This window comes from Danio rerio, chromosome 1 (assembly GCF_049306965.1).
Source record: "Danio rerio strain Tuebingen ecotype United States chromosome 1, GRCz12tu, whole genome shotgun sequence".
Taxonomy (NCBI): Eukaryota; Metazoa; Chordata; class Actinopteri; order Cypriniformes; family Danionidae; genus Danio; species Danio rerio.
The window spans coordinates 28,748,979-28,763,388 of NC_133176.1; the positions used below are offsets into that span (position 1 = coordinate 28,748,979).

Genomic DNA, 14,410 nt, shown 5'->3' on the forward strand with positions numbered 1-14,410 from the left:
CTTCGGACAATTTAGCCTACCCAATTCACCTGTACCGCATGTCTTTGGATTTGTGGGGTAAACCGGAGCACCCGAAGGAACTGACCCAGCCGAGGCTCAAACCAGCAACCTTCTTGCTGTGAGGCAGAAGCACTACCCACTGCACCACCGCGTCACCATATATATATGTATAACCCCACAACTGGTAGTGACCAAAACAATTAAACAATTACAAAGAAATGGCATATGTATTTTACATTAACATAACATTTTGAAAGTGAAATAGTATAGAATTTAATATTTATTTTATTTACAACTTTTTTTTTTTTTTTTTAAGTGTAGGTATCATTTTTGTTCTTATAAGGTTAAGAAGGTGACCAAGATTATTATAGTTTTCACTTTTAAATTAGTTTTTTATTTTGATATCATTTTTAGATTTTGCTGTCAATTTCAGTTTCATTTTAGTTTGTTGCATTAGTGGCTTTAGTTTGAATAAATCTAGTTGAACAGATTAACCAGAGCAATTCTAGTTTCGACCAAAGCAAAGTTTGTACATTGACCCACATCCACACAAATACATCTTGAATAAATAAAGTAAAAATAATGAAGAATTAGGATAAGCTTCATATTAAAGATAGTGTATGTAGTTAAACATGCTTTGTTTACATTTTATTGGCAAATGAAGAAAGGTCAGATTATTTCTGAAAACTATTGTTGTTTTTGCTAATTGTTATTTTATTTCAGTTAACCTTTTTATAACTAATAGATTTAGTCTTAGTTGTCGATTTTGTTTATTAAAGTAGCCATTGTATAGATAAGTTTTTAGACAGATTTACAAATTGGACGATTGTATGCAAGTATTGAGATTTACTTGAGAAGCTTTACCAAGAGAGAATCAAGGGGCAAGGAACAGGAAAAGGTGACAGAAGATGGGTGGACACAAAACCTCTGCCCTTTCAAGCATGGCTTTTCTCCTCAGTCAGCAGAGGTGATGTTAGATGAAGAGAGCAGCTAATTGTGTGATTGCTGAGCGTTACTAAGTCAACAGTCCTCATGAACCATAGAACGAGGCAGGTTGAATGATTTGTTTCTTTTTCTTTTTCAATGTTCTCAAATTCATAAGCACCATGAGTGTTTTGAAAAATAAATGTTTGCGCATTTCGCTTTTAAGTAGGCTAATATGAGAATGTTTTTGTTCTCTCTAAATCCTTTGCTCTAGCTGGTCACAATGGTACGTGGAATACTCAGTGATTGCACTATTGATGGCATTTAGATCATGTGTGGCTCTTGAGTTCAGGGGACCTTCACTTTCTCTCATTCTTACACAAGTGAAAGGTTGTTTATGCATGGTGTCATATGATGTCTTGTGGCCCTTTGCGTCTTCCAGCAGAACAGAACAGTGACAGTTCTATTTGGCTGCCATCTGATCGACACGCTGTCTTCAAGTCACATGAGGGGCACTCTAATTTCCTACTCCTTCATTCACTTGCGTGTACAATACTTGTGTGTTAGACAGGGAGGGGACAATGAATAAGTCTTTAAAATATTCATTTGGCATTATTTGTTTTAGAGGTTAACCTCACTATCGTGAACGAGTTGTATGCTTTTCCTCTTTGGCTTAACAACAAGATGAGAAAATGGCACTATGGCACAGTTGTTTTAAAAGAGAACCCTAATTTTAATAGGCACTCAGAGAAGCGAGGACTAGAGAAAACCTTATCTCAGCCATTAGGTGGGCATCAGTGTGAAGAGAAGAGATTAGAACCACTCAATCCTGAAGCACACTTACTTCCTGTGAACCTGTCTTATTTATTATCTACCTTGTTTTTATTTATCTATTTCTTCCTATCTTTCTTTCTTTCTAAAACATTCAATAAAATACACTTCTTTTGGCAGCTGCTTTTCATTTCTTCGTCTTTGACTTTCATTATTACTATTATCAGAATACTCCATAGCTTCATTTTGTAGGTAGTCACTATAAAGTGAATTATACTGCATTCAAAGCATACATTTTGTCAGTTCATACAATTCCCAGGGTATCAAACCCATGACCTTGATGTTGCTAGTACCATTCTCTACAGGAACAAAAAAACATCATGTCACCTCATGAATAATTAATTAGGGTTTACTTTGCCATTCACTTGTCAGATAACGATTTTTTCCCCTCTCGGTTGTTTACCAGCCTTCCCTCAGTGCAGGCAAAGTTTATTATCAATGTCAAGTCATTTGCAAAAAGAGTTCAGCACTTGGCGGTTGCTTAAAAAAATCATACAGAGGCACCCTGAGAAAAAAAAGACACCTTGGAAAAAAAGAAACCCTGACACTGAAACTGACATAGGTCACTAAGAAAAAGTCGATGTCCTCTGTGCTGCCGCAGTGCCACAGCCCCAGGACTCCCAGCATGCTCTCTTCTCTTTTACTCTAATGAGTTGCAACACAGATAATGTGGCTGATGATCTTTCATTGATTTGGCTATCACTTGCTTGTCTGGTAATTGATCCGTAGCTGAGCCTCTAGTTAATTATATCAGCTTCGACATGGCCCTAGTCTGGAGGGAATTTGAAGTCTTGCAGAATAATAGTTTTAATAAAGGAGTCCATTACTGGGGCTCTCTGCTTTCCTTGACTGCTGCTTCTGCTGCTGCCACTGGCTGGATCTGAGCTCAAGCTCACCTGCGTGCGTGCACATGTGAGAGAGAGAATGAGGATGGGACATGCTGAAAGAAAAAGATGGAGCCAACATGCAAAAAGGGAAAAGGATATTAGCCTCTTAAAACTCTCACAAATAACAACTATTAATGGGGAGGTCAGAAGCTGAGCTGACCGCTTAACTTAAAACACTCTGTAGCTTTCAAAAATCAAGCACATTCAAGAGAGAAAGTCAAATGAAGAGCAATTGAGACATTTAAGAGTAAAAAAAAGAAGAAACAGGTTTACTGGAATTGGGTTTATCGATAATGTAACCGGTAGAGATTTTTTTTAAAGCCATGGTTACTACACATTAATGTCCATGTTGTATTCAAAAACAACAATTGACTGCCATTTAGTACTGAACAAGAGAAAATCTGAGCAGAGAGATGAAATGGAGGGGACAAATGTGTGACAATAGGCTCTAAGCATCTCTCTCATTAGTGTCCATTTGCTTGTAAAGACGTGCAGTCTTCAAGTCTTTGGTTACTGCGGAAGGCACTCTACACTTGAGAGAGAGAGAGAGAGACAGACAGAGAGAGAGAGAGAAAAGAGGTGAGGAAAAGAAACAAAACGGCATATTAAGTTCTCATTGCGGCTGCCACCATTCCCTTTTGCCTTTTCATTCAATCTGAAAAAAGAAAAAGAAGAAGAAGACACTAGATTTGATCAGACAAAATGCTGTGCAGATTACTCAGGTAAAGGTTAGCCAGAGCTGTCATTAGTGCTGTACAGAGGCTTTTAACAGACAGTAACAGCTGTCTCCTTCAAATTGCCACAAAATTTCAAGTGGCTTTCTACATACGAGAAGCCATTTAATGTAGCGAAAGGGAGAAAAGTTAATTCCCTTTCTTTCTGTCTCATAGAAGGGAGATCACGGTGACATCTTCCTCAGACATACTCGCATTGTCAAAGACTGTAATTTTAACAGCTGACGAAATGCTGAAGGAAAAAAACTTACGAGAGCAAAAACATGCAATAATAACAAAAAATGACTTTATTACACAATACATTTCTCAGGTAAAATGTTTTGGCATGTACAACGAGGGAGAGATGCTGCCACTTATTGTAAGTGCATATGTTAGGGCTTTCTTTCTCTCCTCCACCTTTGTGAGACTGTCTGCTGCGGGGACCAATTTGGCAAAAATGGAGCCTCTTCCTCATTTTTTTCTTAATTAAAATCTGAAAGCATCCACTCGAGGTTTCCCTGCGTGTGTGTGTGTGTGTGTGTGTGTGTGTGTGTGTGTGTGTGTTTGTGTTTGTGAGTGGGTGAGAGTATGTATGATTATGTGCTCTGCCGCACTACTCCACAAGACGGTGTGTGTGTGTGTGTGTGTGTGTGTGTGTGTGTGTGTGTGTGTGTGTGTGCGTGCATTCGCAGGGGGAGTTGTTGGAGGGGGGGCGTGGACTGATTACATACAACCATTAGCTAGAGCTGTTTAATACAAGGGAAGAAAAACAGACAAAGGAATAAGACTTGGTGATAAAAATCAAGGGTTTTTCTGCCTACCCTAAATAATGACACGTTGCTACTTCTTTCCGGCTATTGAAACACAATGTGTTTTTTTATCATTTTTTTAATTCCTGGTAGCAAATTGTTAAACATTTTCTGTAAGTTTACCGGCTGTCCAACGTAAAGTGAAATAAATGCAAAATAAAGTGCAGTTGGAAGGCTCAGAAACATCTTTTGGTTTAGCATTGAGGCTATTATAGAAGTTGGAGCTTGTCCAATTGTATTGACAAATGCATTATTTGCTTGGAACAGTTGTGTGGATGGGCCAGTTATATGTGTGTGTGTGTGTGTGTGTGTGTGTGTGTGTGTGTGTGTGTGTGTGTGTGTGTGTGTGTGTGTGTGTGTGTGTGTGTGTGTGTGTGTGTGTGTGTGTGTGTGAGTGCATGTATTAGAGAGTGGCTCAATCCCACTGAGGTCTGGAGTGGAGAAGCATCAGGCATGGAGAGCTGGTAATAAGACAGGGACAACCCTTTCCCCTCCTGCTCTCTCTCTCTCTCCCTCTCTCTCTCCCTCTCAGTGGGAAAGCAGATCAGTGGAGGAGAGAGAGAGCCGTGTCATTGAGTGCCAGCAAGAAGAGAGGAGCAGTTAACTCAGACGCGCTGCGGCCCGACACACACATGCTCTACCTCACAACAACACACATGTACTCACGGCTGCACGCACATGCACACTGACACAGCGCTAGCTGGAGTTAGTCTGGAAACAGAGGACAGGCTTCTCTGAGGGCGAGAAGGGGCCCGAAGAAAGCGAGGGAAGGAAAAAGAGAAAGAGTAAGAGAGGAGGGGCTGCTTTTGAACTGACACACTCCAACACCTGATCTCTACACAGCTGGGAGGAAAACCACGCCGGACACTCTGGTGAGAAAGGGCACCTTTTGGGGAGAAGGGAGGGACGATTTGTCTTTTGCTCTTGTCTCATTTCAGCTCTTTTCTTTGGAATGAAACTTTGAGCTGTTAGCGATAGTTTTGGATTGTGAGATATGGAGTGTAGTAGAGCTGCAAAGAGCCAAAAAGTGTGGTGTTTTTGTCTGTGTTGAGATGTGTGAGGGGGTTCAAAGGGCAGGTTACGGGTGACTGAGTGTGCTCGACGATTGATTTCTGTTTGGAATGTATGTATGTGTATGTCCGTGTATGTTTGGAGGACAGCCCATACACAGCTTGACTGACATTTCAAAAAAACAAAAACAAAAAAAAAGTGAAAGTGTTTGTGGGGGGGACGCAGACAAAAAAAAGAAGCTCCTTCACCATCTCCTCCTCCATTTTTCTGCCATCCCCCTTTTTTTCTCTCCCTCCTGCACTTCACTTCAATTCACACCCCCATCCCTCTCTTCCTCCCTCCTTACCTCCGACACTCTGCTCATCCTGCCCTCTACCACCACATGCCCCAGAGGAAATATGCATTGTGCAGCCCTGCTCCTGAATTAACTCAACACACTCCTCCTGCTACTGGCAGGCAAGACCCTCCACTTTCCCCCCTCTCTCAAGAGAAGATAGCAAAGAGAGAGAGAAAGAAAAGGAAAGACAGAAAAGAATAGGACAGAAGAGAAAAAAAAGAACAGAGCAGTCACCCTCTGCCTCTTTGAACCTCCACCTTTACGTACTTTTCTCTCCGGCTCCCCTGTTCACCCCCCCTTCCCCCTCTTCTCTGCCGCCAGTCTGAGGAGACAGAGTTGGATGTGAGAGGCGGTGTGGTGTGGAGAGAACGAGATCGAGAGAGGGCACGCGAGTCCACGGCCAGAGCCAGCAGCAGGAGCAGCAGCAGCAGCGGTGCAGGGGGAGGAGGAGGAGAAGAAGGAGAAAGCTCCATGCAGTTCAGCACCAGACCGGCCAGCGCTGAGCCGGGCTTCATGGGGACATGGACACAGCAGAGCACTGACAGCAACCTCCTCTTCAGAATGTCCCAGCAGGTCAGTGGGATGCTGTCCCCGTGTGTCATTGTGTCTGCTATGTCTTTGTGCAGTTGTTAAAGTGTGTTTGTGTGTAAGCAAGAGTTGACCATTTTCTTTTCTTTTTTGTTAGCAAATTAACATGCATGAGTAAAAAAAAGTTTCTATTAGTGTCAGTGAATTGTTTAATTGTTTGTTACTTGTTAACCATATTTAGTTTCAATTCTTTTTGTGGTTTAGTGGCTGGGGTCCATTGTCACAAATTGCTGTCTTTGTTGTAAAGTTTGTTAAGCAGAAACTAGCTTTTAGAAATTGTTAGTGAATTTGCAACGGGTCACTTTTTATTTCCTTTAGTGATTCTTGGAAAATCAGTCCGTGGCTTCAAATCTAATTGATTTCATCTGTAAGTTTTTTTTATTTATTTATTTATTTATTTTTGCTGTAGTTTTTAACATCAGAAAATTGTCTAAGTACATGCTGTAGCTGTGTAAAATGTACAGATCTTTAAGTGCACAGTTATTCTGAAGTTCATGTGTAGAATGCTTTTATCAGGACAGAATGTTTATGGGAGGGGGATCAGGGTCTGTGGAGGGAGAGATGGTGAGCAGAACATTAATCATCAGGGCTGGTTTCTCTGTGCCATGCACACGCTGATACGAGCGCAGGCCCCTGGATTCCCTTTGGCCAACAACGGGGGTCCATCCACATATCTTTCCAGATTCTGCGCTATTTTTTTTCTTTCTCCACTCGACCAGCTCTCTTTTTATATATGCAACATTGACATGCGTATCGATTAAACACGAAGACCGTAACACAAATATGAATAGTCATTATCTGACATCTGACATTCACATAAAAAGGTTCCTAATTAATAACAATAACAACAATAATACAAAGTTTAAATAAAACAACAATTCCGTTCAATGATAGAGAATTTCGTGTGTGTGTGTGTGTGTGTGTGTGTGTGTGTGTGTGTATATATATATATATCACACTATGTATATCATAAAGTAATTCTATGTAAAAAAAAAAAAAAAGCTCTTATACTTATAGCTCTTGCTAACTAATAAATGAGGATTCTTATTGAGAATGAAGATTTGAATGGTGGTGATGAGTCGCGCGCTGCGCTGCACGGCGCATCGGAGCTCCGGCGCAGGTGGATTCTGTGCTGCGCTTTAAACTTAACCAGGAACACATTGAGGATGAAAGGTTTCTTAAACTTTTGACAAGTTATCGGAAATTCTGTTCGGGCTCTACGCGTTTAGTAATTTTTGTCTAATAACACTCAAACAGCAAAACATTTTGAACATTTGTTGAACATGTTGTATGCTTGTTTAAACAGTAGGCTAGGCTATGTCCCTGATATAGGCTAAAATATGAGTAAGATAATTCAAGATAGCCTAATTCAAATGCCCTTTATTTTAATTCGACTCTAAATCATTCGATATGATTATTTTATTATGAGAGTGTCGAATGTAGTTAATGAACATTGATGACTGTGTAATCCTGCTGCTATCAGTTATTTTGTCAGAACAACATTTTCTCAGCTGTCCAGCTGCAGCTGTGCTGCTTAAACAGAAGTCATAATGTAAATATTATAAACACAAGCCTCTTTTAGTTATAAATCTTAATGAAAAATTTTGAGAGAAAAAATAACCTTCCAGTTCATAATAAATAATAAAATTTGCGCGCTTCTCATAGATGGCACGGGGGGAAATATCCACTGAACCTTGCTCAGGTGTGTGTGCTCTTTATTTTAAAGAAATGCAGCGAAAGGGTTTTTCCCACCCTAAACTATTTATTTGGTTATATGTGTTTTCCCCTAAATGTATGATTCTAAAGAGCTTTTATAGAATGTATTTTGAGCTACATCCCTAAACTAATTATCTATATGTATGATTCATAGTCAATTAACATTATTTTTCGTTTTATTTAATTTAAAAACTCACCTGCGCATTTCCAAAAATTACACTGACACTGCCGACCACGTGCAGTGTTCGATATTAATATCAAAACCACATGAGCAAATATTCGAAAAGCCTGTGCTGGGGTTTATTACCCTATATTTGTTAAAGTGGGTTTGGTTATTAATTGGTTCTAATTGCCTAATCCCGACTATCAGGCTGCTGATTGAACGAGCACTTAATGGTTCTTCATTTGGTCTAATTCAGTTGACGCGTGCTGAAACAAGGTTGTGATCGGTTCACATCGTAAAGCCTTTTCTGGTGCTGAATCTGATAAGATCTCCCGTGAAACCTGTGAGATGCTGTAGTGCAGTCGAACTCCCTCACTCTGTCTGAGGCTCTTTTAGCATCCTTTAGTGTTTGTACCGCATTATTTATCCCTTTCATGCAATCCATGAATAAGTGTACAGGTAAAATAATTGTTTTTGTAGACGTACGGATGTAGCATTAAACCATTATAAAAATAAACAGACATTAAGCAGACAGTAAATAATGTACACTACAACGGCACCGACAGATGTAATATATAGTTTATTAGAAAAACGACAATAACAGCCGCAGCCCTAATAATAATAATAATAATAATAATAATAATAATAATAATGATAATAATAATAATAATAATAATAATAATAATAATAATAATAATAATAATAATAATAATAATAATTTAAAAACGAATGTCATTGTCAATTAAGTGTTGTCAGCAAATTGATAAGCAAAAAACGCCAGTTAGGCTCGAATAAATTTAAATGCAGCACCAAAAACTAAAATACTAATTTGTTTAATTTCTTTATCCTTCAAAAAGTGAATTTTGACAATTTCAGATGTTGTCGAACAAATGATCTTTCAGGTCAAATGAAAGACGCAGAAAAAATCATCCGGTTGCGGGTCCGACCTGTTAGGCAGAGACATGTAGCAAAAAAGGAAGGAAAGAAACATATTAAAGAAAAAAAAAACAGCTGCCGATTATCTTCGATTCGTCCAATTTAATAGTGTTTTTCATTTAATTTATTAGCTAAATGGTAAAGGTTAACGGATAATTATAGGCTACGTTCTCGTGCAAGTTGAGAAAAGCTCAACTAAACGGGGTTAGGAAAAATCATTAGTTATTTGTGGTCTATGCGAGATATTTTTATTTGTTTATTTGTAATATGTTCTGAAATTAATTTAATTTACAAATAAAATGATCCCGTTCAGATTTTGGCAAATAAACGATTTCCCCCCTCTTGGTTTTTAAGTTCAGCTTGTTTTGCGGTCTTCTGTACAGATCAAATGCGTTTGTGGCATATCTGTGCATACAAATTTTCTTTCTTTCTTTCTTTCTTTCTTTCTTTCTTTCTTTCTTTCTTTCTTTCTTTCTTTCTTTCTTTCTTTCTAAATTTGATCAGGTGCATGTTTGAGTACTGTATGTATACTGAAGCGTGTGTACATGTGATTATAGTGAAGTGTCTATTTTTCTTTTTTTTTTTCCCTCTCTGTGCTGCATGTGTGTGTGGGTGCTAGATGAAACGACTTTTGGCTGGCCTTGGTTGAGAGAAAGAGAAGGGTGGAGTGGAGAAGAGGAGAGGAGAGTGAAAGAGGATATGTGGTTAGGGAGACACCCACCACCTTTTTTCGGCAGATAGAGCAGAGCCCAGGGCAGTGCCAACACCATCACCACAGCTATTGCTGACTAAGATGGAGCAGTCACAGGAAATGTGACTGTTTCAACCTTTGGTGACAAAAAGGGGCCTGTCACAGGGTCATTGTCAAAACTGAGATAAGTTATGTTTGCAGTTAAAATGAACAAACATACATAATTATTGGGGGTGGGGTGGGGGGGGGGGCAGCAACTAAAACAGCAACTAAAGGAAAAGAGTGTTCATGGAGTCAACTCTCCATATCACTGCAGAGAAGAGGCTGCTGGTTCAGGGGTCTTTGTGCTGAACGGATGTGGCTCCTGCCGTTAACTACTGACCCTGTTAAGTAATGGACTCAGTTGAGGGGAGTAATCTCACCTGGCTCAGGGATGCTTTCTTTCCTAATTCCTCTCGCTTTCCCCGACAGACAGCCTCTTAATGTTTTCAAGGAGAAACTGGAATGTGGAGGAAGCAGAGAGGGCGGGGAGAGGATCAGAGAAACAGAGTGATAAACTTTTTTTTTCGCTGTTTTTGTTGTAAAGAGAGAGTGCTTGCTGGCGTGTTTTATTGTGGAAGTCAAGAGTTACAAAAAGGTGCATGTAGAGGTGATGAGCAGATGAGAGACAAAAGACAGAGATGTTTTGGCGACTGGATACTAAAAAGATTTTTTTTGACTGTGTTTGTGTGTGTGTGTGTGTGTGTGTGTGTGTGTGTGTGTGTGTGTGTGTGTGTGTGTGTGTGTGTGTGTGTGTGTGTGTGTGTGTGTGTGTGTGTGAATGTGTGTTTGTCATTCCTGTACATAAGCGATACGTGCCAGCTATTGTGCTGCCTACACCTCAGCCTACATCCCTACTGTCAATGCGATTTGTTGGAACTATTATTGTTTCTACTTTGAGAGGCAAAAAACAAAGAAAGAAATGTTCAGTATTTCTCACTCCATTTAAGTGATTACGTAAGGAATGCATTAATCACTATGCTACAGTTATGGCTTTTAATAAACATGTTGTTTAAAGTGGTTTCTGTGTTAGATTAGTTTTAATATTCATGATTTAATTCCCTCAATTTCACTGTTTACAAAGCAATGGTAGAATATTAAGCTAAAATGCTCTTGAGAAATATCACTAAACTGTTATTGTTTTCAGTGTTCTTCTCAAAAATATTTTTTCTCTAAAATTTTATATTTTATAAGTTGAAAACGCAATTTGTAGTGCTGCTGCTCAGACTGTCTTCTTTCTTTCTTTCTTTCTTTCTTTCTTTCTTTCTTTCTTTCTGTTTTATTTTACATTTTGTTTATATTACATATCTCAAAGCGGTGATGAAGATGCTAGGAAGATGAAGAGAGGGAGCATGCGAAAATGTGGGACATAAACGGCTTGTTTTTAGGGAAGGGGAAGTGGTCCCTGTGGGCTGAGAAATTCACTCTTCTGGCTTGCAGCCAGTTTGGAGGCAGATTCATCAGCACTTCACAACGGGGACGACCCCCTCCCCACACAACCCCCTAGTCACACATTGAAAAGCACACAAATCGATTCAGTTAAGATTTTCATTCAGCTTCACTAAAGATTTGGTTGCTATCTTTCCTTTATTCTCTGGAGCGGTGAGTGGATATGAGTAGGTGTTTGAGATCTGTGTGTTCCTTGGGCTATGATCAATAGCTGACACTGGGCACATCACTCACATGCTCGTGCAGTGCCTCTTCTCTGCTCTCTGTCTGTCCTCAGGGGCGACACGGCCACTCACATGTTCATTCTAGAATATATTTCTGGAGTGTCAGAAAAAGGAGCAATACCGTCTCTGGGATTGCACAGGAGGAGAGAGGTGATTCTCTATGTGGTGACACACACAGACAGGGTCAGTGCCGTGGACATAGACATGATAAAAACGTGAGATCATCTGCTCTGCTCTTTTCAGGGTGATGAGCATTGAGATGTAGCGGTTATGGGTAAATGGAAATTAAAATAAGTTAAATAAAAAAACATAAACAAAACATAATTAATAGTTTGTCTTACAGGCATATATGATTTTTATTATTAATTCTGCATATATATATATATATATATATATATATATATATATATATATATATATATATATATATATATATATATATATATATATATATATATATATATATATATATATATATATATATATATATTAGAATTGTGAAGTAGTGAATGTAAAACAATTCTTAAACCTCTTAATTGGGGGACTGTAATAAATCTGTATTTGCTTTGTAAATAACACGCTTTGATTCATTTATGAAGTTTAGTTGGTTGGTTGTGTAATGCAAGTGCTAATATAAAAGAGTTAACTCAAATATACTTTAACCAGTTGGTATAAATTATCTGTTAATGTAAATCATTGTTTTGGGGTTAATTCAGTTATATTAAGTAGCCTTGACTTTAGTAAAACTAATTAAGTGTTTCATTTAGTGTATTTTGTTTTTTGTCAAGCTTGTCAAAAAGTTTTTTTTTTTTCTCTCTCTCCAGGCTTATATTTTTTCCCCACATTTTTTTCTGAACTAAAGGGAAGTCCTGGTTAAAAGGGAAACTGCTGTTTCAATAGTCTTAGAGTCAGGATGTCACCACCCCCGGCGTGGCGGTAATGAGGGGACATTACCATCATTCTGCGTCTTGTTAGTTCCCTGAGCGCCTGACACAATCAAAATTCAGCAGCTGCCCTTCAGACCTCAGAGATCTGAGAGAGAGAGAGAGAGAGAGAGAGGCCTCACAGACCTCAGCTAAAGACAGAAAGATCTGATAGGCGAGACCTGAGGGACCATGTTCACGAAGATGAGACACCCCATCTAGTACCTCCATGTAAATATAAACTGAGCCACATAGAAATTTGCATAAACATTTTATTTATTCATGTTTTTAAATATGATACAAAAACAAAGAAAAAGGCATATTTTAGGCAAGACCTACATTTGTTTTAATTACATGGCCGGAAATCTTTTGCATATTATTATTATTATTATTATTATTATTATTATTATTATTATTAAAGACCAATTTTAAAGAATATTTACTGAAAAGATTTAGGCTGGTATTTACAGAACATGCTTTTAGTCTTGAGTGTGGCAGATTTTTTAACACGCATGCATGCAGTTTGGATGTCCTTGTTACAATTAAGAATTTGCATCAATGTTTATACTGCAAGTGTTCAGTACCTCAGTATCTAAATTATGTAGAAAGCGGAGAGAAATTATAACCTAGTTGGGAGATGAAACAGAGGAGGAAACCACTTGCTTTAAAACAATGAAAGAACACATTTGAATTAAATTATGACAGTCTATATATATATACATGTATATATATATATATATATATATATATATATATATATATATATATATATATATATATATATATATATATATGTGTGTGTGTGTGTGTGTGTGTGTGTGTGTGTGTGTGTGTTTTGATGGGGGGGGTGGCTGATCATTAATATATCATGTTTAGCCTTTTTTTGGTGACGTTTATCATGTACAGTATGTATAAATAAAACATTGAAACTCACGTTAATTGATTCAAAGATTAAGTTTACAACATAAAGAAAAGTGTGCAACTTAATTCATGAATTCGAAATTGGATTTCAGATACAGAGTTTTACTTTAATGAAAACCTCAGATCAACAGAGACAATTTTCAGATTTCCCGTTAACCATAGTACTGCCGCCGCTGCAGTCTGTGCCTGAGAGCTTTAGTCCCGGAATGCCGGTAAGAGGTTCCATTATGATTTACAGTTGCTCTAACAAGAGTCAGTTAGAGTCACTGGAGTCAGTTATCAAGTCCTCTGAGACCTTCACTGATGCGGAGTTATGCCGCGTCCATTTCTGAAAACACCTGCCCTTCCGTAAAGGTCATTCAAATCAGACAGTCAGACCCCAAAGCCTGCTGAGTGTTTTCACTTTACTGCTGCGTTTCATCTTTAACTCCAGGACGCTGCAGCGAGTCTCACGTTTTAACTTTACACCACCGCGAGAACCTGAAAAATTATGCTCTTCAAACTCTTGCATGATTTTATTATCACTTTTAACATATTTAACAGGTGTGAGAGCCTTGTGGTGATGTTAAGCCAATCAAATGTCAGCACTCCCACTGATTGATGATGTCGCAAATGCTTATTTCCTGTCTGCAGAGAATTACTAACATGCTGTGTACAAAGATGTGAAAATCATTTTGGAAATTATATGCAGAAATGCAGGTAAATAATACAAAAAAGTAAACTTTTTTTACATAAAACTGAAATTATATTTCAATATTGTTCATTTAAAAAGCTAAGAATTATGATACATTTTAATATTATATGCAAAATTAGTATGCCTACAGGAAATGGGGTTTTATTGATGAACCTAGAAATAAATTATTAATCAAATAAGCAGCTAGGGCGTAACGGTGTCACAGTGGGTAGCACGATCGCCTTACAGCAAGAAGGACGCTGTTTCGAGCCTCAGCTGGGTCAGTTGGCATTTCTGTGTGGAGTTGGCATGTTCTTCCCGTGTTCGCATGGATTTCTTCTGGGCACTCTGGTTTCCCAAAAAATAAAAATAAAAGCAGTTATTTAGGAAATCCACCACTTTAAAAGATAACACATAAATAAAAATATTGCAATTGAAACAACCTGTTTGTTTTAGGACAACGAGCAATAAGTAATACTGCAATATTTGCATCTCGACGACAATTTAATAGCAACATGGACCATGAAATAAGGGCATGACTTCTCTTTCTTAGCTTCTTGTTTTCTTTTTTCTTT

The 14,410-nt window shown here is 38.3% G+C and overlaps 1 protein-coding gene across 7 annotated transcripts in view; it reads left to right on the plus strand.

Moving 5' to 3' along the window:
• Window positions 1–14,410, plus strand: part of bnc2 (basonuclin zinc finger protein 2) — a 191,238-nt gene that overhangs the window by 86,466 nt on the left and 90,362 nt on the right. For 3 of the 7 annotated variants that reach the window (XM_017354977.4, NM_001327751.1, NM_001327750.1), the window contains 1 exon segment: window positions 5,834–6,085. The exons of 2 other annotated variants lie outside the window; for them this stretch is intronic. In XM_017354977.4, the coding sequence (XP_017210466.2) occupies window positions 5,834–6,085 (252 nt within the window). 7 annotated transcript variants of the gene reach the window in all.